This window comes from Anguilla anguilla, chromosome 6, assembly GCF_013347855.1.
Source record: "Anguilla anguilla isolate fAngAng1 chromosome 6, fAngAng1.pri, whole genome shotgun sequence".
Lineage (NCBI taxonomy): Eukaryota > Metazoa > Chordata > Actinopteri > Anguilliformes > Anguillidae > Anguilla > Anguilla anguilla.
Window position 1 is genome coordinate 12930645 of NC_049206.1, and position 18077 is coordinate 12948721.

The 18077-nt window shown below is 40.1% G+C and overlaps 1 protein-coding gene across 5 annotated transcripts; it reads right to left on the reverse strand.

Moving 5' to 3' along the window:
* Nucleotides 1–5078: 5078 nt before the first annotated feature.
* LOC118228816 (G-protein coupled receptor 55-like) lies at nt 5079–12836 on the reverse strand. Of its 5 annotated transcripts, none has more exons than XM_035420273.1 (4): nt 12496–12831; nt 10797–11050; nt 10486–10616; nt 5079–8252 (listed from the first exon to the last, which is right to left on the reverse strand). In XM_035420273.1, the coding sequence occupies exons 3-4, from the start codon at nt 10494–10496 to the stop codon at nt 7151–7153; spliced, it is 1113 nt and encodes a 370-aa protein (XP_035276164.1). In that variant the 5' UTR covers nt 10497–10616; nt 10797–11050; nt 12496–12831; the 3' UTR covers nt 5079–7150. The 5 variants fall into 5 exon arrangements, with proteins under 5 accessions (XP_035276164.1, XP_035276163.1, XP_035276166.1 ...); XM_035420272.1 differs by having other exon boundaries at nt 10797–12337; XM_035420275.1 differs by lacking the exon at nt 10797–11050.
* Between the last annotated feature and the right edge of the window lie 5241 nt (nt 12837–18077).

Genomic DNA, 18077 nt, shown 5'->3' on the forward strand with positions numbered 1-18077 from the left:
TATGTACTTTTGTACATAGCACTTTACATTGTATCCATTTATACAGCTGGATATATACTGAAGCAATGCAGTTTAGTACCTTGCTCAAGGGTACAACGGCAGTGTCCTTACCCGGGAATCGAACCTGCGACCTTTCGGTTACAAGCGCAGTACACCTGTTCAACTGCTCCTTAACGCAAATATCTAAAAAGCCACTCATGTGGCAGCAACTCAATGCGTTCAGGCATGTAGACATGGTCAAGACGATCTGCTGAAATTCAAACCAAGCATCAGAATGGGGAAGAAAGGTGATTTAAGTGACTTTGAACGTGGCATGGTTGTTGGTGCCAGACAGGCTGGTTTGAGTATTTCAGAAACTGCTGATCTACTGGGATTTTCAAGCACAACCATCTCTAGGGTTTACAGAGAATGGTCCAAAAAAGAGAAAATGTCCAGTGAGCGGCGGTTCTCTGGGCAAAAATGCCTTGTTGATGGCAGATGTCAGAGGAGAATGGCCAGACTGGTTCGAGCTTATAGAAGGGCAACAGTAGTTCAAATAACCACTTGTTAAAACCGAGGTATGCAGAAGGGCATCTCTGAATGCACAACACGTAGAATCTTGAAGCAGATGGGGTACAGCAGCAGAAGACAACCCGGTACTAGCAAGGTGTACCTAATAAAGTGGTGAGTGTATATATGTAGGATTTTAGAGTTTCATGCAAATATTATATGAACAAAGATCACAGATTAAATGTAGGTGAGACAAATTACATGTTCATACCAAACAGTATTGAATAGAGCTTCTATCTGCAAATGAAGGGTATGTAAGATTTTATCATTTGTGGTTTTCTCAGCATTTCCTGTTTATCGTCTTGAAAGGTCGTCTAACCCATCTTTGATGAGAGGTGGTTAAAATGTGCAGCAGCAGTGGTCCTGTGAACGAGGCTAATAATAGGATATTAATTCTATTCCTCTTCTCGCCAGTACTGTTGCCTGGTTGAGAAAAACAACACTAAATACTTCTGCATACATTTTAAATTACCAGTGTTTTTTGAAACTACTCTTGTGCTGGTTTTCACCTTTTTCTGATTCAGGGACCCCCATCCAGACTGAAAGGCATCTAGGGGACTCACAACACACTGGGGCTGATGGAGGAGTCTATCTGTGCACATATCAGTTGGCCAGAGACCCCCTACATTTCCTTCAAGGACTCCCTGGGGTCCTTGTTGAAAATCCAGGATTAATGGCACCCAAAAACTATGATGCCTCCCTATGATTTAGGCTGGTCTACTATAGTGCTTCTTAGACCAAAAACCACATAACCACACAAGCAAAAAAAAAAAAAAAAAAAAAAAAAATTTATTAATAATTTGAAACAAAAAGGGTGAGTCCAACAAAAATAAATTATAGCCACTAGGTTACAACCATCCAAATCTTCTAACACGAAAGAGCAAGAGTTAACACTCGGAGTACGAAGCACCCGCGCGCGCAGAGGGAACACCACTGCCAGCAGTCGGGCCTGATGAAAGCGATGAAGACGGCGCTGGTGTAGCCTCCACGTTGACACGGAACAGCCTGCTGGAGGTAGAGCATGTCACGGCTCCAAAGGGCCATGCCGCTGTCGCGTAATAATAGATGCGCAGAGCCACGGCAAAGACGGATAGTGCAACATTGAACAAGGAAACCGATGTTGGATGTCCTCAACCCGTGCCATGGCCATTTTTCCATATGCACAGCCCATTCAGTGGTAACCCCATGACGACCACCACGCTGTACATGGTGGCTAAAATAACGTTCACCCATACTGCATTTCGGCTCGCAAGACAAGATGAGCCGATCATTTTTTCAGATAAGTGGCACAAATGTTACACCCACAATGAGTATTTTTCTTCTGTCTAAAACTAGAAAGTGAGATAACCACAACCTAGTTTCTCCTTTCCGAGAAAAGGGTGATGGTGCTATGGGGTGGTAGAGAAGGGCATAATTACTTTGAAACACAACCGGAAAAGCTTGCATTTAGTAATACAGGTCGAATATAGGTTGATAAGGATGCCTTTCTGGTGGCTTCTTCAGCATCAGATACATAAAGGACATGACCATCATAGAACCTGAATTATTCATCACCCTTGCATTTGTATGTAACTATTCTTCTCTGCAGCCCACTGATCTACAGAAGTTCATCTGTATTGTGTTTTAAGGGGGCAGTGGATAATATTCCAGTTTTTATTTTATTTTTTATTTTTGTTTCAGTCTGTAAAATGTCTATTGTAAAGCTTGCAAATGTACTGCACAAAAATAAAGATAAATTGATTAACTGATTGATTGATGAGCTAAACTGAGGTCCTGTCTTACCGTGCCAATAAAGTTCTGATGGTGATTTTTGCAAAGAATGGGATTTCCCCAGCTCAATTTCATACCTGCCTCTCACTGTGACTTTCTACTATTCCCCAAGCAAAACTGGCTGAATGAATCCCACTTGGTCCTGCAGTTGCAACATTTGCCACCTGGGGGCACTGACAGAACAAACATACCTATAGGTAACACCAGAGCCTTAAACCAGACACCCACCGCACGCGTGACAACCGCGAGCGCACTACGCGCGTAACTGAAGCGTAGTTGAAGTAGCCTACTGTTATTACAACGGCAGCGGGCGACGTCCTCTACACCAGATGCGAACGCGTCGCGAACCAGCTGCGAAGCTTGTGCGACACAAGCGAACTGAAGCGTAGTTTTTCGCTTCTGTTCTATTTTTCTGCTTGTCGCGCGTCGTGATGACCTGTTTATACACAGACATATGCTCTAAAATGCTAGGTACGTGCTCTGATTTATATTTCATCCTTATATTAGGCTACTGGGGGTGTCCCTAGTTCCCTCCCAGATATTTTATAAGCAGCTAAAAAAATTTTTTTTCGTTTTTGTATTGTCCTTGCAGGAAAAAAAACAACAACAAAAAAAACTGGAACCTGGGGAAAGGCAAACTTAATTTCGAGGGGGTGGGGTGAATTTGAAAATACACCACAGAAAGACGTAGCCTATTGAATGATGTAGAAGTGAATGCACCGAGCAGCGGTTTGTTAGCTCGACTGTTGGAAGGTAGTTTTTAACCAACCATTGCTCAGCCTATTTGACTTCTCCGATGTCTTCGTTCGCCGTGCTTTTAAAAAGGGCTTGTTAATAAAAATCAGATAATCCACAGAGCTTTAAAAAATCAGATTATTTAGTGGTCTAGTGCACTTGTACTTCAAAGCTTCCGGTGTTCATGGCGTTGTGGTGTTCATATCCCTTCAAGATTAAACTGTTACGCTATCTTTTTGATGATTAGCTGATTTTACTAAATCTGATCCTATAAATGTTTTGACGTGAATGACCAGACGACACGCGAATACCCAGTGGTTGATTACGGATTATTTATTATTATTATGATCATTACATATTCTTCATAAAATTGGCACGCTTGTTAACCAAGCAAATAAATTAATACAGTTTGAGATTAATTATTATGCAGGCTACGTTGCGATTTAAGATTATGGTAATTCTTTAAAGCGTTTACTTTCTCACGTATTTACATGAGTTAACGAAATATTACCAAATTAACAAACTGAAAAAGGTCTCTCACCAAGTATTCACTCAACCCATAATCAACAGTCGTGAACAAACGTGAAATACACGATGTAATCCCACTGCAGACTGTGAGAACCACTAGGAATATAGAGCTTTAAGCAAGCCTTTGCGCGACACAAACGTAACCTGTGTAGACACACTACGCGCCGCGCCGTGCTACTTCGCCCTGTTACGCGCCGCTTACGGTACGCGTGCGGTGGGTGCCCGGGGTTACGGTTAAGCCACACTATACGCGGCGACGGCCGCCTGTCGCCGCGTCCCCACAGTCGGCTGTTTGTGGGCGTGTCACCTATTTTTGACAGACAGTTGTGTTCGTTAAATGTTGACCGGGTTTAATATCGTGTTTCATATTCATTGTCCTGTCTGAATAAAAATCATTTTTGCTGTAACCTAGATCAGAATTTTTAGTCAGCTGCCTAGCTAGGCTGTTTAATATCTAGCTAGTGAGTAACAACCAACAACAAAAACATTGTCTGGCTTAGGCTACATCTGGTCAGCTAGCTAGGTGGCTGGTAGAAACGAACAACTTGCAACTAATACATTAGGAAAATTTTTTTGTTTGTTATTTTTTGTTGTTACTCACTATAGCTAGACATTAGACAGCCTAGCTAGGCAGCTTATTAACATTTTTCAGAGCTAGGTTACTGCAAAAATGATTTTTTATTCATATATATATATATATATATATATATACATATGTTTGCTTGTGAAACTTGTCAAAATGCTGAATGATGCATGAATAATCAGTAAAGTAAAGTCACAACAAATTTGCCATAAGATCCAGATCCAAATCCAAATGGAGTACACATATGATTTAAAAGTCTTGCTGGAAAAGGTTATTTTACATACCTAGGAGCTTCGGAGTGGAATAGTTTGGGTATGTTAATTAAATCAACTCCCTCTCTGAGAAGTTTTAAAAGGTTAACAAAATCCTGGCTGATCGATAAGGTTCCTATGTAGTTATCCCTTTTGCTCCCTAATGTTAGGATTGTGATTCTGTTGTACGTAGTAGACCCTATGGTTTGTACTTGCCTTTTCCTTTTTTGTGTCTTGTTTTGTTGAGTGTTGGAGGACCACAATGGAAATAAGCCTCTTTCGGCTTTGTGTTGTTTTTTTTTTATCCTCAATGATTTTTAATGTCTGTAACAACTGCAGTGCAGTTTTATATGTGTTTTAATTGTCAAATAAATTCAATTCGATTCAATATGGGCTGTAATAAGTACTCCTTAATAGGAAGATCCCTACCCCAAGAACATATCTATTGCTATAGTACAGTACAATTAATTTTTACAAAGTACCTTATTCAAGAAACGCTATGTAGGGGTTAGGTAAAAGCAGTCTATTCAATTCATGACCTCCAATATAAAAGGATTTCATTGACTACAACAACAAAAAATCATCCTCATTTCACCAACTTCCAAATTATTTCACCAACTCTTATTCAATTTAATTTCTAAAGTAATGCTTCCACTACAAAATGTGTGAAAAATTATGACATTTATTTGGCAGACAAAAAAGGGTCAGATAACAACCTAAATACATAGAAGGGCCATAACAAACAATTACCATAACAATTCTTACCATAATGTTCTGTTAACGTTAGCTAAATCTACTACTTTGGTGGAAAATAATGAGCTAACATGCTTTAACTCATTGTTAATTCGATTCAAATGTGCAAATAAGAAAGTATCAAAAATGCTGTTGATTTTATCTTCTTACCTTTTAAAAGTGTATCACAGAGTCAAAAACACTGCTACTCTACGGCGCTGCTGCTACTAGCTCCCAATGTTTGGAACTATTCAGACTCTCCACGATCTGCCATTGCTGTAAAATAATTGGCCCGTTGGAGTGAACGGAGTTGACGCGACTCTCTCTTTCTATGGCTCTGGGTAACACCATCAAAACAAGGTGAACATCTTTTCGTAGACTTCTGTGTTCTTCCTTGTTGAACAATCACAGTCTTTGCGTATTAAGATATATTTAGGTATTGGTCAGTGAGCTTGCAGAATCAACTTTAAACAGTAAAAATAGATGACTCATGATCACCATGGTTATTGTTTGCATGCTGCCTGAAAGTTGAAGCCTGGCCATTAGGATCTATAGATAATTATGCGACTGATTCTTATATCATTGGTGCCCCCTGTTGGACAGTAGCACAGTCAAGTAAAATGGGTCTCTGTGCTCCAGAAAGTGATTGTAATTTTTGGTGTAACGGGCCACCTACCACCCACCTACCCACTGATTAAATGAATCTTCAAATTAAACTACATAAAGGTTGCATTGAAAGAGTTCACCATTCCAGTTTTCACCATTGGAATATTTCACTCCTTTTTTAAGTGAGGAAAGGTCTGTTTAGTTTAGCACCGCCAGTATACAGTACACCCATTTTGTTTCTGACTTCCTGTGAGCAAGTGAGCCTGTGGTGCGTGTGGCTCTGTGTGTAGTTCTGAGCAGCCACACATCATGTCGTCTTTCTGTTTGAAAACCAGACTGGGTGTGTTCATCTGCAAACATCTGTGGTTGTTACTGAAGATCTATGTATCACTAACTGTACTCAAGTGAAAAGAGTGTGTGCCTATGGCAAGGGATAAAAGATCAGAGTTTATGCTCAGATTTGTGTGAGGGCATTGAAGGCGATAAAAAATATTAATAAAGTAATCTACCCAGCAGTCTCATGACTCTCACTTTCTGTCTCCTCCGTTTAGAATTGCGTCTCCACATTTACACAAGGATCACTGGAGCTGAGTCGCATGAGCTTGCATGCAAAGCGGTTACTGTTTCAGCACTAAAATCTATACAGTATGGCAGGCATAATAGCACTAACTATGTTTTTTCTTACTCATGACAGCTGCTTGCCTGTGAGGGCCTTGCCTCATCACTGGGAGGACCTAAGGCAGTTGGTACCTAAGGAAGCCCCGCCAATTTGAAACCACCCTACCCGTCATGGGTGTAAGTCGGTTATGTCCTCCTGCAGTGGACTCCCTGTCACAGCTGGGCTGCATTTGGCACAGATTTGAGCCTGGCTATGTAATCTGTTAGGGCTATTCAGTACTCAGAGGGCTGAAGCAGTAGCTGTGGCAGCTCAGCTGGGTGAACTGGGTGTGGGTGCCTGTTGGTGAGCCTTTTGAAGTGATAGGCACTTTAGTAATGATTCGATGGGCTTACACTTGCAAATGGGCATTGTATATTGCAGTGCAATATGATTTTTCTTTGCAAAGAGAAGATTTGTTTACAATTTAAACCTTTGATTGAGATTCTTAAACCGTAAACCTTAAGATTCTTGTCCTGATTTCTTGCATTGTAAACTAGCTGTGATACCAGTGGCAATTGGTTTAGCCAGAACATCAACATTCCTGTTTCCAGTATATGACATCACTGTTCTTAACTGATGGATGTCCACACTGAGTCACGCTAAATCCTCCCCTTCTAAAGTGCAACCCCCAACCAACTGCTAAAAGGAAGTTGCTGCTGTGAAAGCCACAGCACAGATACCTTCAGTATGTTTTGTAGGAGGGAACACCCACATTTGTCACATCACAGGGTACAACTTCTAACCAGAGACACTCGGACTGTTTGTCGAATTAGGCCGAACTAATTCAGCTCTTCCATTGGCTGTGGTTGGGGTGTTTGTCTTTGGTGACGCACACACTAAGCTTTCCTGCCCCCTGCCCTCTGGCCCCCCAATCCTTTGTGTGGCACTCAGCTCAGTCCAATTCTGAGGATCCATTCCTGCCAGACTGCCAGAGTTAATTGTACTTCTCCACTGGCGGAAGGACCTCCTGATACTCGAGGTGCGGACTTCCTTGGCGACAAAATAGTAGCAGAGGGCGTCCAGACAGCAGGTGACGTTGGCCAGGGTCATGGCCAGCTGGACGAACACGGTGATGTTGGCCTGTAGTGTGCAGTCAGTGATGGTACCTCGCCGCACAAAGAACTGCAGCAGGATGGCTAGGTGGCTGGGGGTGAAGGGCACCAGGAAGGCGACTAGGCCGCTGTAGATGATCCGGATGCAGGCCTGGTTTTTCGGGCTGCGCTCTCTCGAGCGCCGGAGCACACGGACGACCCGGGCGGAGCAGGCCACCAGCACCGCCGCCGGCAGCAGGAAGCCGAAAACCTCCAGGCAGCCAATGAGCGCCGGGTGCCAGCCCTTGTCCGAGAAGCCGTGGAAGCAGCGGAACCTGCCTTCGTCGCCGGGGTGGAAGTCGTAGACGGGCACGGTGGCGCCGAACACCAGCACCCAGATAGTGGCGCACACGAGCAGGGCCTTCCGCGGGGAGCGCAGTTGCTTGGCCTTGAATGGGTGACTGACGCCTATGTAGCGGTCAACGCTGATGCACGTGATGGTGTAGATGCTGCCGTAGATGCTCACAAAGTACAGGCTCTCCAGAAAGGAGCAGAAGACCCTCTTGTTGGCAGCCCATTTGGAATTGTACATCCGAAATGGCAGGGAGAAGAGGAGCAGCTGGTCCATCAGCGCCAGGTTGGTCATGTAAATGGTGGACTCGGTCCACTTCTTGAGCTGGAAGCAGAAGACCAACAGGGCAGTGGTGTTCAGGATGAGCCCAAACACAAAGATGGGGATGTAGATGACCAGCCGCAGAGAATCCATCATGTTGTCCATGTCTGTGAGATTGCACTTGCTCATCTTGACGCTGTAAGAGACAATACCTGCGATCGGTTCACATGTTTATCATCACTATTCCTGCCTATCAATTTCTCATTCTTGCCTAGGTCAGATAATTATTAAGCTAAACTGAACACCAACACTATCAGTAATTAAACCTTTAGTTGTGCCCTGAAAGTGCACAGTGGTAAGTACGTTACTGTTAAGAATGACTCCCATAGGTTTTTAATGAGGTTGGAAAGCAAAATGTAGTTTGGCTTCATGGATAAAATTTGCCACCAGTCTCTGTGTATCTTTTTTTGCCCATTTGTAAAGGTATTGTCTATAATAATCACTACAAAGGCCTCAACTTAGCATTGCCTTGTTCTTCACATTTACTTAACATTTACTTTCATTTAAGAAGAACCAATTAAACTTTGTATGTAAATTACTTTGTTGCATCAGAACAATATGGTCTGTGGCCATCTAATTACCCCAGTCCTGGAGCCCTCTTGTTTATGCTCGTTTTCATTCCAACCATAATTCTTGAATTACACGCAGCTGTTAATTGTGACTAAAAATGTACACATAATATCTAATCAGGGATAAATTACAGTCTTAAGACCACATTTAGGGAACAACTGAAGTTCCTGTAGCAAACAATGAAAACTCTAGATTCATTAAAAGGCTTTTAATCAGACCAGTCATGCTTTCATTTTCTGTAATGTGCTGTAACAATTATTCCTTTTTTAAAGAGGTTGCATTTTTAAATTGATTAATTGATGGACCTACAGCACAAATGAGCAAAGTCCTTAACTCTATAAGTGTGGACACCTGGCACTAAAACAAAGCCAATTGTGAAAAATATTTGGAGTTTGGAGATAGATTGATGACAAGCAAGATAAAAGTTAAAATTTGTGCTGAAATAAGGAAGAACATAAACATGTGCTTTCAGGTACATTGACTGATCAAGAGACTGGCTGGAACTTAAATAGGCATACACAAGGAAGTGCCAGAACAGAGGATGTGAACCACTGCGTTAAACCACAGACAAGCTGGCAGTATCTTTACTTTCACATTTGTTTTTTTACAAATCATGAGAATTATATGCAAACATAAAGGTGGGCTGTTCTGACAGTAACCGAGATTGCTGTTGTCATACTAAAAAAGTTCCTTTAACTAATGTTTGCTAATTCAAAATGTTCTAATTATACATTTTAAAAATCTTTTTAAATGCCTACAGCGGAAAAATAATTGTTCCATTTCAAAAGGAAACATTATCTTAACTAAAACTTTCTAATTGCATTAGATGCCACTAAGACTCACAACACTTGAAACTGGTCTCCTGAAAGCAAGCTGAGATTGTTTGAGAAAAAGAGAAAGAAATGGATGACTCAAGGAAATCAAGAAAATGGCGGTCTTTCAAAATACAGGGTCCTTTGCAGAGATGATTTGTGCAGCTGGTCTGAAAAGAACAGGTATGTCTTTGTGTGTTGAATGTCTACATGTGTTTGCATGTGTATATCTCATTGACAACAGCATGGACGTCCGTGTGTGTGTGTGTGTGTGTGTGTGTGTGTGTGTGTGTGCGTGTACATATCTTTTCTGGAATTTACTAAATTACACCATAAAATTATAATTTTGAGTTGTATACCTTCTGACCTTCTGACCTGGCAGTATGTAGTAGGACTAAACTAAACTTCATTTAGACAGATACAAGACAAATAGCTGTCAGTACACTGAATAAGAATGAACTAATGTAATACTTTTGATGTTCAACCAATCAAAATTACTTCTAAAAAATTATTTAATTCCCGACACCAACCACTGTTAATACCTTAGACAGAAAAACCACTTGAGTCTACATTAGACAGAATGTGTTCACTGAATGGTGTATTTGTCCACAAATTTTTAAATTAAATTTAAAAAATCAGATTTCTAATACTTCTAATACTTTTGGCCAGTACTATATATATATATATATATATATATATATATATATATATATATATATATATATACATAGTATTTACATAGATAGAGAGAGAGAGAGGGAGAGAGAGAGTAAATGCAATTAATTCATGTAATTAATATTATAAGGATTATAACACGAATCTGCATTAATAACATTGCTGCTTGTTCTATGGACTTCTATAGGGAATATAAAGACAGGCCAGCACTCACAAACTGTTCAGTTTTTTTTTTTCAAATCTTTCTCTGTTCCATTATGCAGAAGCACAGCCTGTGCATGCCTCCTCACTCTTCACACCTCACACACCAACCTTTGAGTCATGCTCCCGTGGCGCTCAATCAGATATCTGTGAAAAGTGCTCCTTCTTCACTGTCTGCTTTCATCTGTTTACAAATATCAGGAGGCCAGGAAGTAGGTAACTCATTGACCAAAGCAACTGACCTTCAAAAGAATAAATTGTTTAGCACCGTATTCATAGTTAGTAACAGACATTATTCAATGTGCCCTAAGCATTATGACCTTATTTACTTAAGTGGTTGAAATCACTTTAATTTTGCAATTACTGCTGTTTCATGTCCTACGCTATTTTCTTGCGGAAAGTTAATTTAATTTGGCACTTACCTGCCTATGCTTCCACCAAAGTTGTCACTTGTCTTTTGCTTATGTGTCTGTGTGCAATGGCTAAAACTGAGCAAATGGTTATAACCACTTCCTTGCGCAAGCTTTTCGATGTCACCATCTGTCTGTGATCTGAACTGACAGAAGTCTTCAAAGACATCTTGATTTTGAGGTTCATCTTTTTCCCATTTTGTTGCAATTGTTTTTGTTGTTATTGCTCTTGTGTTAAGTTGTATTAGTTATTCACAGTAAGGAGCCTAAAATATGAATGAGGACAGCAAACAATTATTTTAATGCAAACAATTCTTATGTTAATTATTATTAATGGCACTATTGCTGAATTAAAGAAAGAAATCTACATTCATGCGCAGCATTTCTCCAAATCAAGCCTGGCATCACATTGATTTTATAACTTTAAATAACATGGACAGTTTAAAGAAAATGCTATGTATCAGATAACAGCTTGCGTGCCAGAAATATTTCTGGTTGAAGATTTCGGTCCATGGGGGTGTGAAGAAACTGCTCAGGGGTGGAGGTGGAGAAGTTTCAGTCTTTGAGTTGACAGCACTGCTTAATATTCATTTTCATACTTATAAAACTGCATTGAAATTCAATGTAATTACTGTATTGTATTTCTGTTATTTTTGAGGGGGTGTTTTGAAGAAACAATCTGAATGAGTGGGGGAATGTTGACCTTTAAAAAAACCACCAACTTAACAAGACATTTGAGGTCAGAAAACATAAGCACAGCTAAGGTTGGGTCCTTTCCACAAATTACCCATCAATGATTTAAGTAAGGCTACACAGTACGACATACTACAGGAACTACAAAATACTACAGGAACCCGTTGCTTCCTAACAAGAATTATATTGACGGGTGGATGTATAGCATTATGCAAATGTTTGGGCACCCCTAGTCAAATTGCATGCTTTGTAGATTTTCTAAGTGAAAAGAAGTTAACAAAAGTGACGAGAAGTTAACCTCTGCAGGGGACAAACTCAAACATGACATATTTCTGTGAATTTTAATGCAGAATGCAGAATGTCTCTGGATTGCTGTGGACGGGCAAGCGTTGAGGGGAACTACAATAGGGCTTTGCAGACATGCAGAGTTTGAATGTACTCATTACCGAGCAATACATGACTTACCACAGATAAATCTAATCATGCTGATACCACGTCAGTCAGTTGAAAATGGAGGTTACACAACATATTGAAACCAAGTCACAGAAAAATACAGACTCATTTAACGTGCTTTGATTTAACATGCTTTGACTGTTTTTCTTACGGAAGTGTCATAAAAACTTGGGTACAGTTCAGGATTTATGTCTACCAAAGGAATAAAGTTATGTTAAATGAATTTGTTGCATATTTAATGCTTTTCAGGAAATATCAAAACAAAAAAATGATTTTTTTTTCAATACAATTTGTGCTAGGTCTCTATCCTTTGAAGACAAGTTACCACAAGAACAAGTGAATAATGAACAACACTACACTGTTTATAGCCAGCATAAGATTAATATCCCACTGTAGTAATTCAAAACCTGTGAAAGATAATAGTATAGACATAAAAATAATATAAATGTACTTACTGTTATAATGGTAAAATTTTATTTTTAATAATTACAATAATACATGTGGTTGAATAAAAGTTTTTACTCCTCTACAATGGTATGTGATGATAATGATAAATTCACCATACCTTGTTTGGGACCTGCCCATCTAAAATCTTCTCTCCTACCAGAAGTCATCTATAAGACAGGATGCATTCCAAGCCATTGTATATCTTCTTGTGAGCACATTACATGCTTAATATATTAACAGTACTCTCACTCACAGAGGACAATACACTGGAGTGATGCACTGTTTTAATTCCATGATGGCAAATAACTGAATAATGATATTTGAATGCAACACCAAAGCAAAATGGAAAAAAAAGGTAAATATTGAGAACATGAGCAAGCTGGAAGCACAGTGTTGAAATGGGGTAGTGGAAGTGATGTGCTCCCAACCATACTGTCACATGATGCAGACACTGCTTCCTCTAATTACTATTCAGCTGTCAACATCAATACTGACCAAAGGGTACAGGGGCAAGCACTCCATATGGCTGACATACCGCATACTGAAAACAGCAATTTTATGGAACATTTTAATGGATTTTAAAAAATACAAACTGAACTGAACAATTTAAAGGCTCCTGATAGCTAAAAACCATGATCTCATTTACATCCCATTATGTTCCAATCATGAAATCTTTGTAGTTTCTTAATGTTCCCTAGCAATTATGGTGTCATTATTATTTTTAAACAAAATTATTATCACATTATCATTATTATTATCAGTTTGGTCATCTAGCTAAGCAGAGGGGCAGATTAGAATTTGTGAAAAAATTACAACTACAGAATAGCACATGCTAGCAATTTACTAGGAATCTCAGGGCTTTTTCAATTGAACAGATATGCAATAGGACAGTGTATATTATGTTTGTATTTCAAGAATCTAATTGTGTGGAATCATTTACAGCATGTACCAATTTGTAGTTGCACTGTGTGGTCTTAGCACATATTTATGCACATGTATTCATATGTACGTATTTACATGAGTTTTTTGAACGATTTAAATGATTTTTCTGAAACTGAAACTATAATTAATTACAAATGTAGACCTGAGTATGTTTCTCTTGCAGTTTTAGCAGAAATAAATGGCAGTTTGTGTTCTTGCAGTAGTTATAACATCATGCAATTTTGTATTTAATGTAGTTTTAAATGTATGAAATTGTGGTGGAAGTTGCAAATCAAATATGCAAATAAGACAAAAGATCTAATCTAAAACATAGGCCAATGAAAAATGTTTTGGGGGAAATCTTGAAATGTCACGGGGTTGGACTTGAAAGAACCAGGACCTAGTAAATGCTCTCGTCAAGCACTGCTTTTGGAAAACAGCCAATCTGTCAGACTGTCTGTCAGACTACACCACATCCTCTCTCTGCAGGCATGGTTTTCTATTTACTGACTACTTTTAGATCAACTGCTGCCACTTGCATACGTGAGAGCTACAGTTAGACCGTTGTCTGGGATAGCTTCATGTCATCACAGGGCGCTGTTCCTTTAAAACCAAGCACCATTTGTACTGCAGTGTACACTGCACATACTGTATGCAATGCCGAACTTAAGCTTCCATACTGTAATCAGTCATACACGACAGTATAAAAATGGGGGAGGGTGGGCAATATTGCGGTTTTGGGGTCATTATCTTTCTTGAGACCGTCTGCTATGCTAGTCGCCCTGCATAGATTTCCACAAAACACAAATCGCCTCGGGATGTTCTGTTGTATGTCCAGAGTATTCTTTTGTTCACGTGGATCAGCTACAAGGTACATAAAAACAAATACCACTTAAATATGTTTCTAATTAAATACACAATACGTGTTACATATAAGTGAAAAAATGACACGATTCTCTAAAGTGCAATCTTCCAGCTCTACACCGCAGGTCCCTTGTCTCTCTGGTAGGGACAACCACATCTATCCACAGGGTTTGGGGGAAGAAGTTTAACTTCTGTGCAGTTTATTAGAAATCCATGAATAAACAGGGCATTAACTATCCATATCAAAGTCACGGCAAAACAAAAATGGAAGGACAAATTGTACACATGCCGTCTCTTTTCATTTTAGTGGTGCACACACTTACACATTATTAACATGTTCTGAGTGGCAAATGATATTTTGCTGACTTTCTCACTGGTATTTAGTTTAGTTGAAAAGTTATTTATTGCCGATGGAAAAGTAACATGACTCAATTCACATGGTTATAAAGACAATGTAGCTAGAGTACAGTAAAACTGTACTCTGTTGTGAATCTGTAGTGAGTTACCAGCTCACAGGTAGGAGGTACAGATCTATATCAAAGGCAAACACATTTGCCCACATATACACACAGGCACGTATGCGCATACAAATACACAGATACAACTTAAACTCATTACATTTAGCGAAACATACAGCACATAAAAAGACAAGATAGGAAGGGTAGATTCCTGCTGACCTTATAATAATCAACTTGTATTTAAGTTATGAAAATTTGATGATAATTTCACCGAACAGTATTTTTTACATAGTATACCATAGTATATCAGTTAGATTATTTGACAATTTACTATCAGTAACACATTTATTATAAAATCTAAGTATTAGCAAATGTTATAAAATGTTTGAATTTCTACTTCACTAAAGAAAACACTGTACTCTATTAATACTATTAATAATAAAGTAATTCAGCAATACTTAAGCATTAATAGAGATAACCATCAAGCACCCCTAAGCTTATCATGTTATAAAACACTTTACATTTATATAAAATAGCTTCCTAGCACAGAAATACAGAAGAACGGCCCCAAGCCAAGCATTTCTAAACAATTATTTCTGAGTCTTAATATATTTATTTAACCATACTGAAAAACTTAATTTTGTGTTTAACTACAATTTCCTCAAAGAAAACATCTATTTAACAATATGCATATTAATCATTTGTTTAAAATATTTTTATAAAGCCTCTTCTTGGACGTGATGGGTGTGAACACATTCACTACTGCAAACATTGAACTTAAGTAATATTAAGATAATGAGAGACATGATTGTGCAATAAAGACTTGACACTTAGAATCTTACCTTACTGTAAGTACAGGATTTAACACTGCAACTGAAATATCTCAGGCGTGCTCAAAAATCTTAAGAGGACTGAATATTTTCATGGGTACCAACCAGGTAAATGAAGACTGTGCTGACGTTTCACATTTCATCCAAAATCAAACCTAGCACACTGGCACAATTTATGAAAGGAAAGTACAAAATGCTGAGGCTAACAAAAATCACACGCACTCAAGACACACACATACCCACTCATCCAACGATACACATGCACAAGCACACACACGCATGCTCAGCTACTTTTCAATAACACAAAAATAAAGGCCGGCATGCAAAATAACTTTGGGACTCCAAATTGAGACATTTCTGCACATACACATGTCCACTTCAGCTGCAGGCTGCAATGAGTTAACACGCATAAAACTAAGTGTAGCTAAATCTCATTTGTGAGACATGGGCCTACTTGGCCATGGAAGAACAGTGCCCCACTGAGAAAGCATGCTCATGAAGACTCCTCCCACTATCGTCACCGGGTGTCACAAGTCCCAGGGGCTGTCGCAGGGACGCACACTCCCGTGTCCCAGCAGGTGTGGTCCTGACCCAGCGACCCCATCCAATGACTCCTCTTCTGCCTCTGTACAGGCCACCCCGGCTCATTTCTAAATGTTTTTCAAAAAGAAGGGCCAAGTGGGGTCTTATTTATGTTCATTCCCTAGTGATCTGTGTGTGTGTGTGCATGTTTGTGTGTGTCCGTGTGTGTGCGTGTGCATGCATGTGTGTATACGTGTGTGTGCATGTATGTATACGTGTGTGTGTGCATGTATGTATGTGTTTGCGTTTGCGTGTGTGTGTGTGTAAAGGAGTAGAAGACCGAGGGGCTAAAAGGGTGGGAGTTCCTGGGGCAGTGATGGGGGGAGGGACTTTTAGGCACTTGAGAACTTCCTGAGCATAATAACTATGAGTGCAAGAAGCACCGATGCCCCCAGGAACACGGCGATGACGATGGCGGTGATGGCGCCCGGACCCAGCACTTCTGCAGAGATCATACACATAAACACATTAGGAACGCTAAACGACTGCAGGCAAGTTGTACGGATCAGGAACAAAATATCTATCGCTGGGATAAATACATTTTAAGTGTTTGCTAAAAATACAGGTTGTGAACGATAAAATGGATCCACCACGGTGCTCTAAGAGTGAGGGGATCCGCAGGTCCGGCAACAGTGCGGGGCGCTTCTTCCTTGCACGATTGGGATCACTCACAAATGCAACACAAGGTCACTATCAGTGTTTAATTAAATGTCACTTCCCCCGTCCACAGAGCACAAGTAGTTACCCTGTGGTTTGAGCAGCATGACACTGATACACATGTCACAGGCTGATAAGTCACAAGATTTCAACCTAATCAATGATGTATGCAACACTCTTCAATGATTCCTGAGACAGCGATTTCAGCTCCCATCGACTAAGTGTGAGCTGACTGACATTCCGGTGGAAGAGCAGTGTGATGTTCCTCCTGCAGAATTCCACATTCCGGCCATATCCTCTATGCCACTGAACATACAGGCTGAACTGACTGCGAAACGCCTCTTAAGTGACTTTACACTTCCATGGATTTGTTCAGAATCACTATTCACCAAATGTATGGACTACACAGCAATTCAACTTGGTAGTTCAGCAAAGAACATACATCAATACAAGTGTAGAAGGCACCTCATTTGGTGCAAGACTTACAATATACCCAAACATATATACATATACAATATACATCACCCACATACAACATGACCATACAAATAGTGCAAATCAACATAGTGCAATTCAACATGGATTGGAGATTCACCAATTCAACAGTGACGGGGGGGGCGGGGCGGTTATCTTCGTCTGTTTATTGAGTAAAGTAACTACTGGTGAGTGAGAATGCGGTCTGATAACAAGCACAAAAACAGCCGCACCCTTACCGTTGTCCTCATCCAGTGGCTGGAAACGGGTGTTGTCCTCATACTCAAAGGTGAAGGCGTTGTCCGTGAGGTCGTGGAAGGGGTCCTTCGTAGTGACATCAAATGCGTCACCCCCCGACGACGTGTCCTGGCTATCCTTGTGTGGGGTGGGTGCAGCATCTGCCACTGTTTCTATTCAAAAGCATCAATGGATTGATACCCTTATTAAGAGAGTCATTTCCTTTTACTAAGTCTGCACATCATGAAATGCCGTCAGGCCAACTGATAGATAAATGGTTCAGGGCTCTGGTTAATTCTACCAAAGAATGTAGCATGAACTCAAACTGAAACACATAAAATGAAATGCACAAACCAAGACAAAAGAGGGGGACTGGAATGAATGGGTTTTGAATTCAGTAACAAACTAAGAACCATCCTGTAGCTTCAGGGTTGGCTTGGAAACCATCAGGGAAGGGGGAGGGGCTTCCAAAGCTTTCAAGAAATGACTACTTTGCTGTGGTTTGCTGTGAACAAATCTCAATAGCGTGTAGTGTGCCAACTGGCAGATAGTAGTAGTAGTAGTAGTAGTTGGGAGAGATTCAGGCCAGCTTTATTTGAAATGTAGCCGCAACTTGTACAAGCATTGGTCAAGCACTTTGATGATGCAGTGCGAAGCCGTGCAAAGTTCCCGCCCTC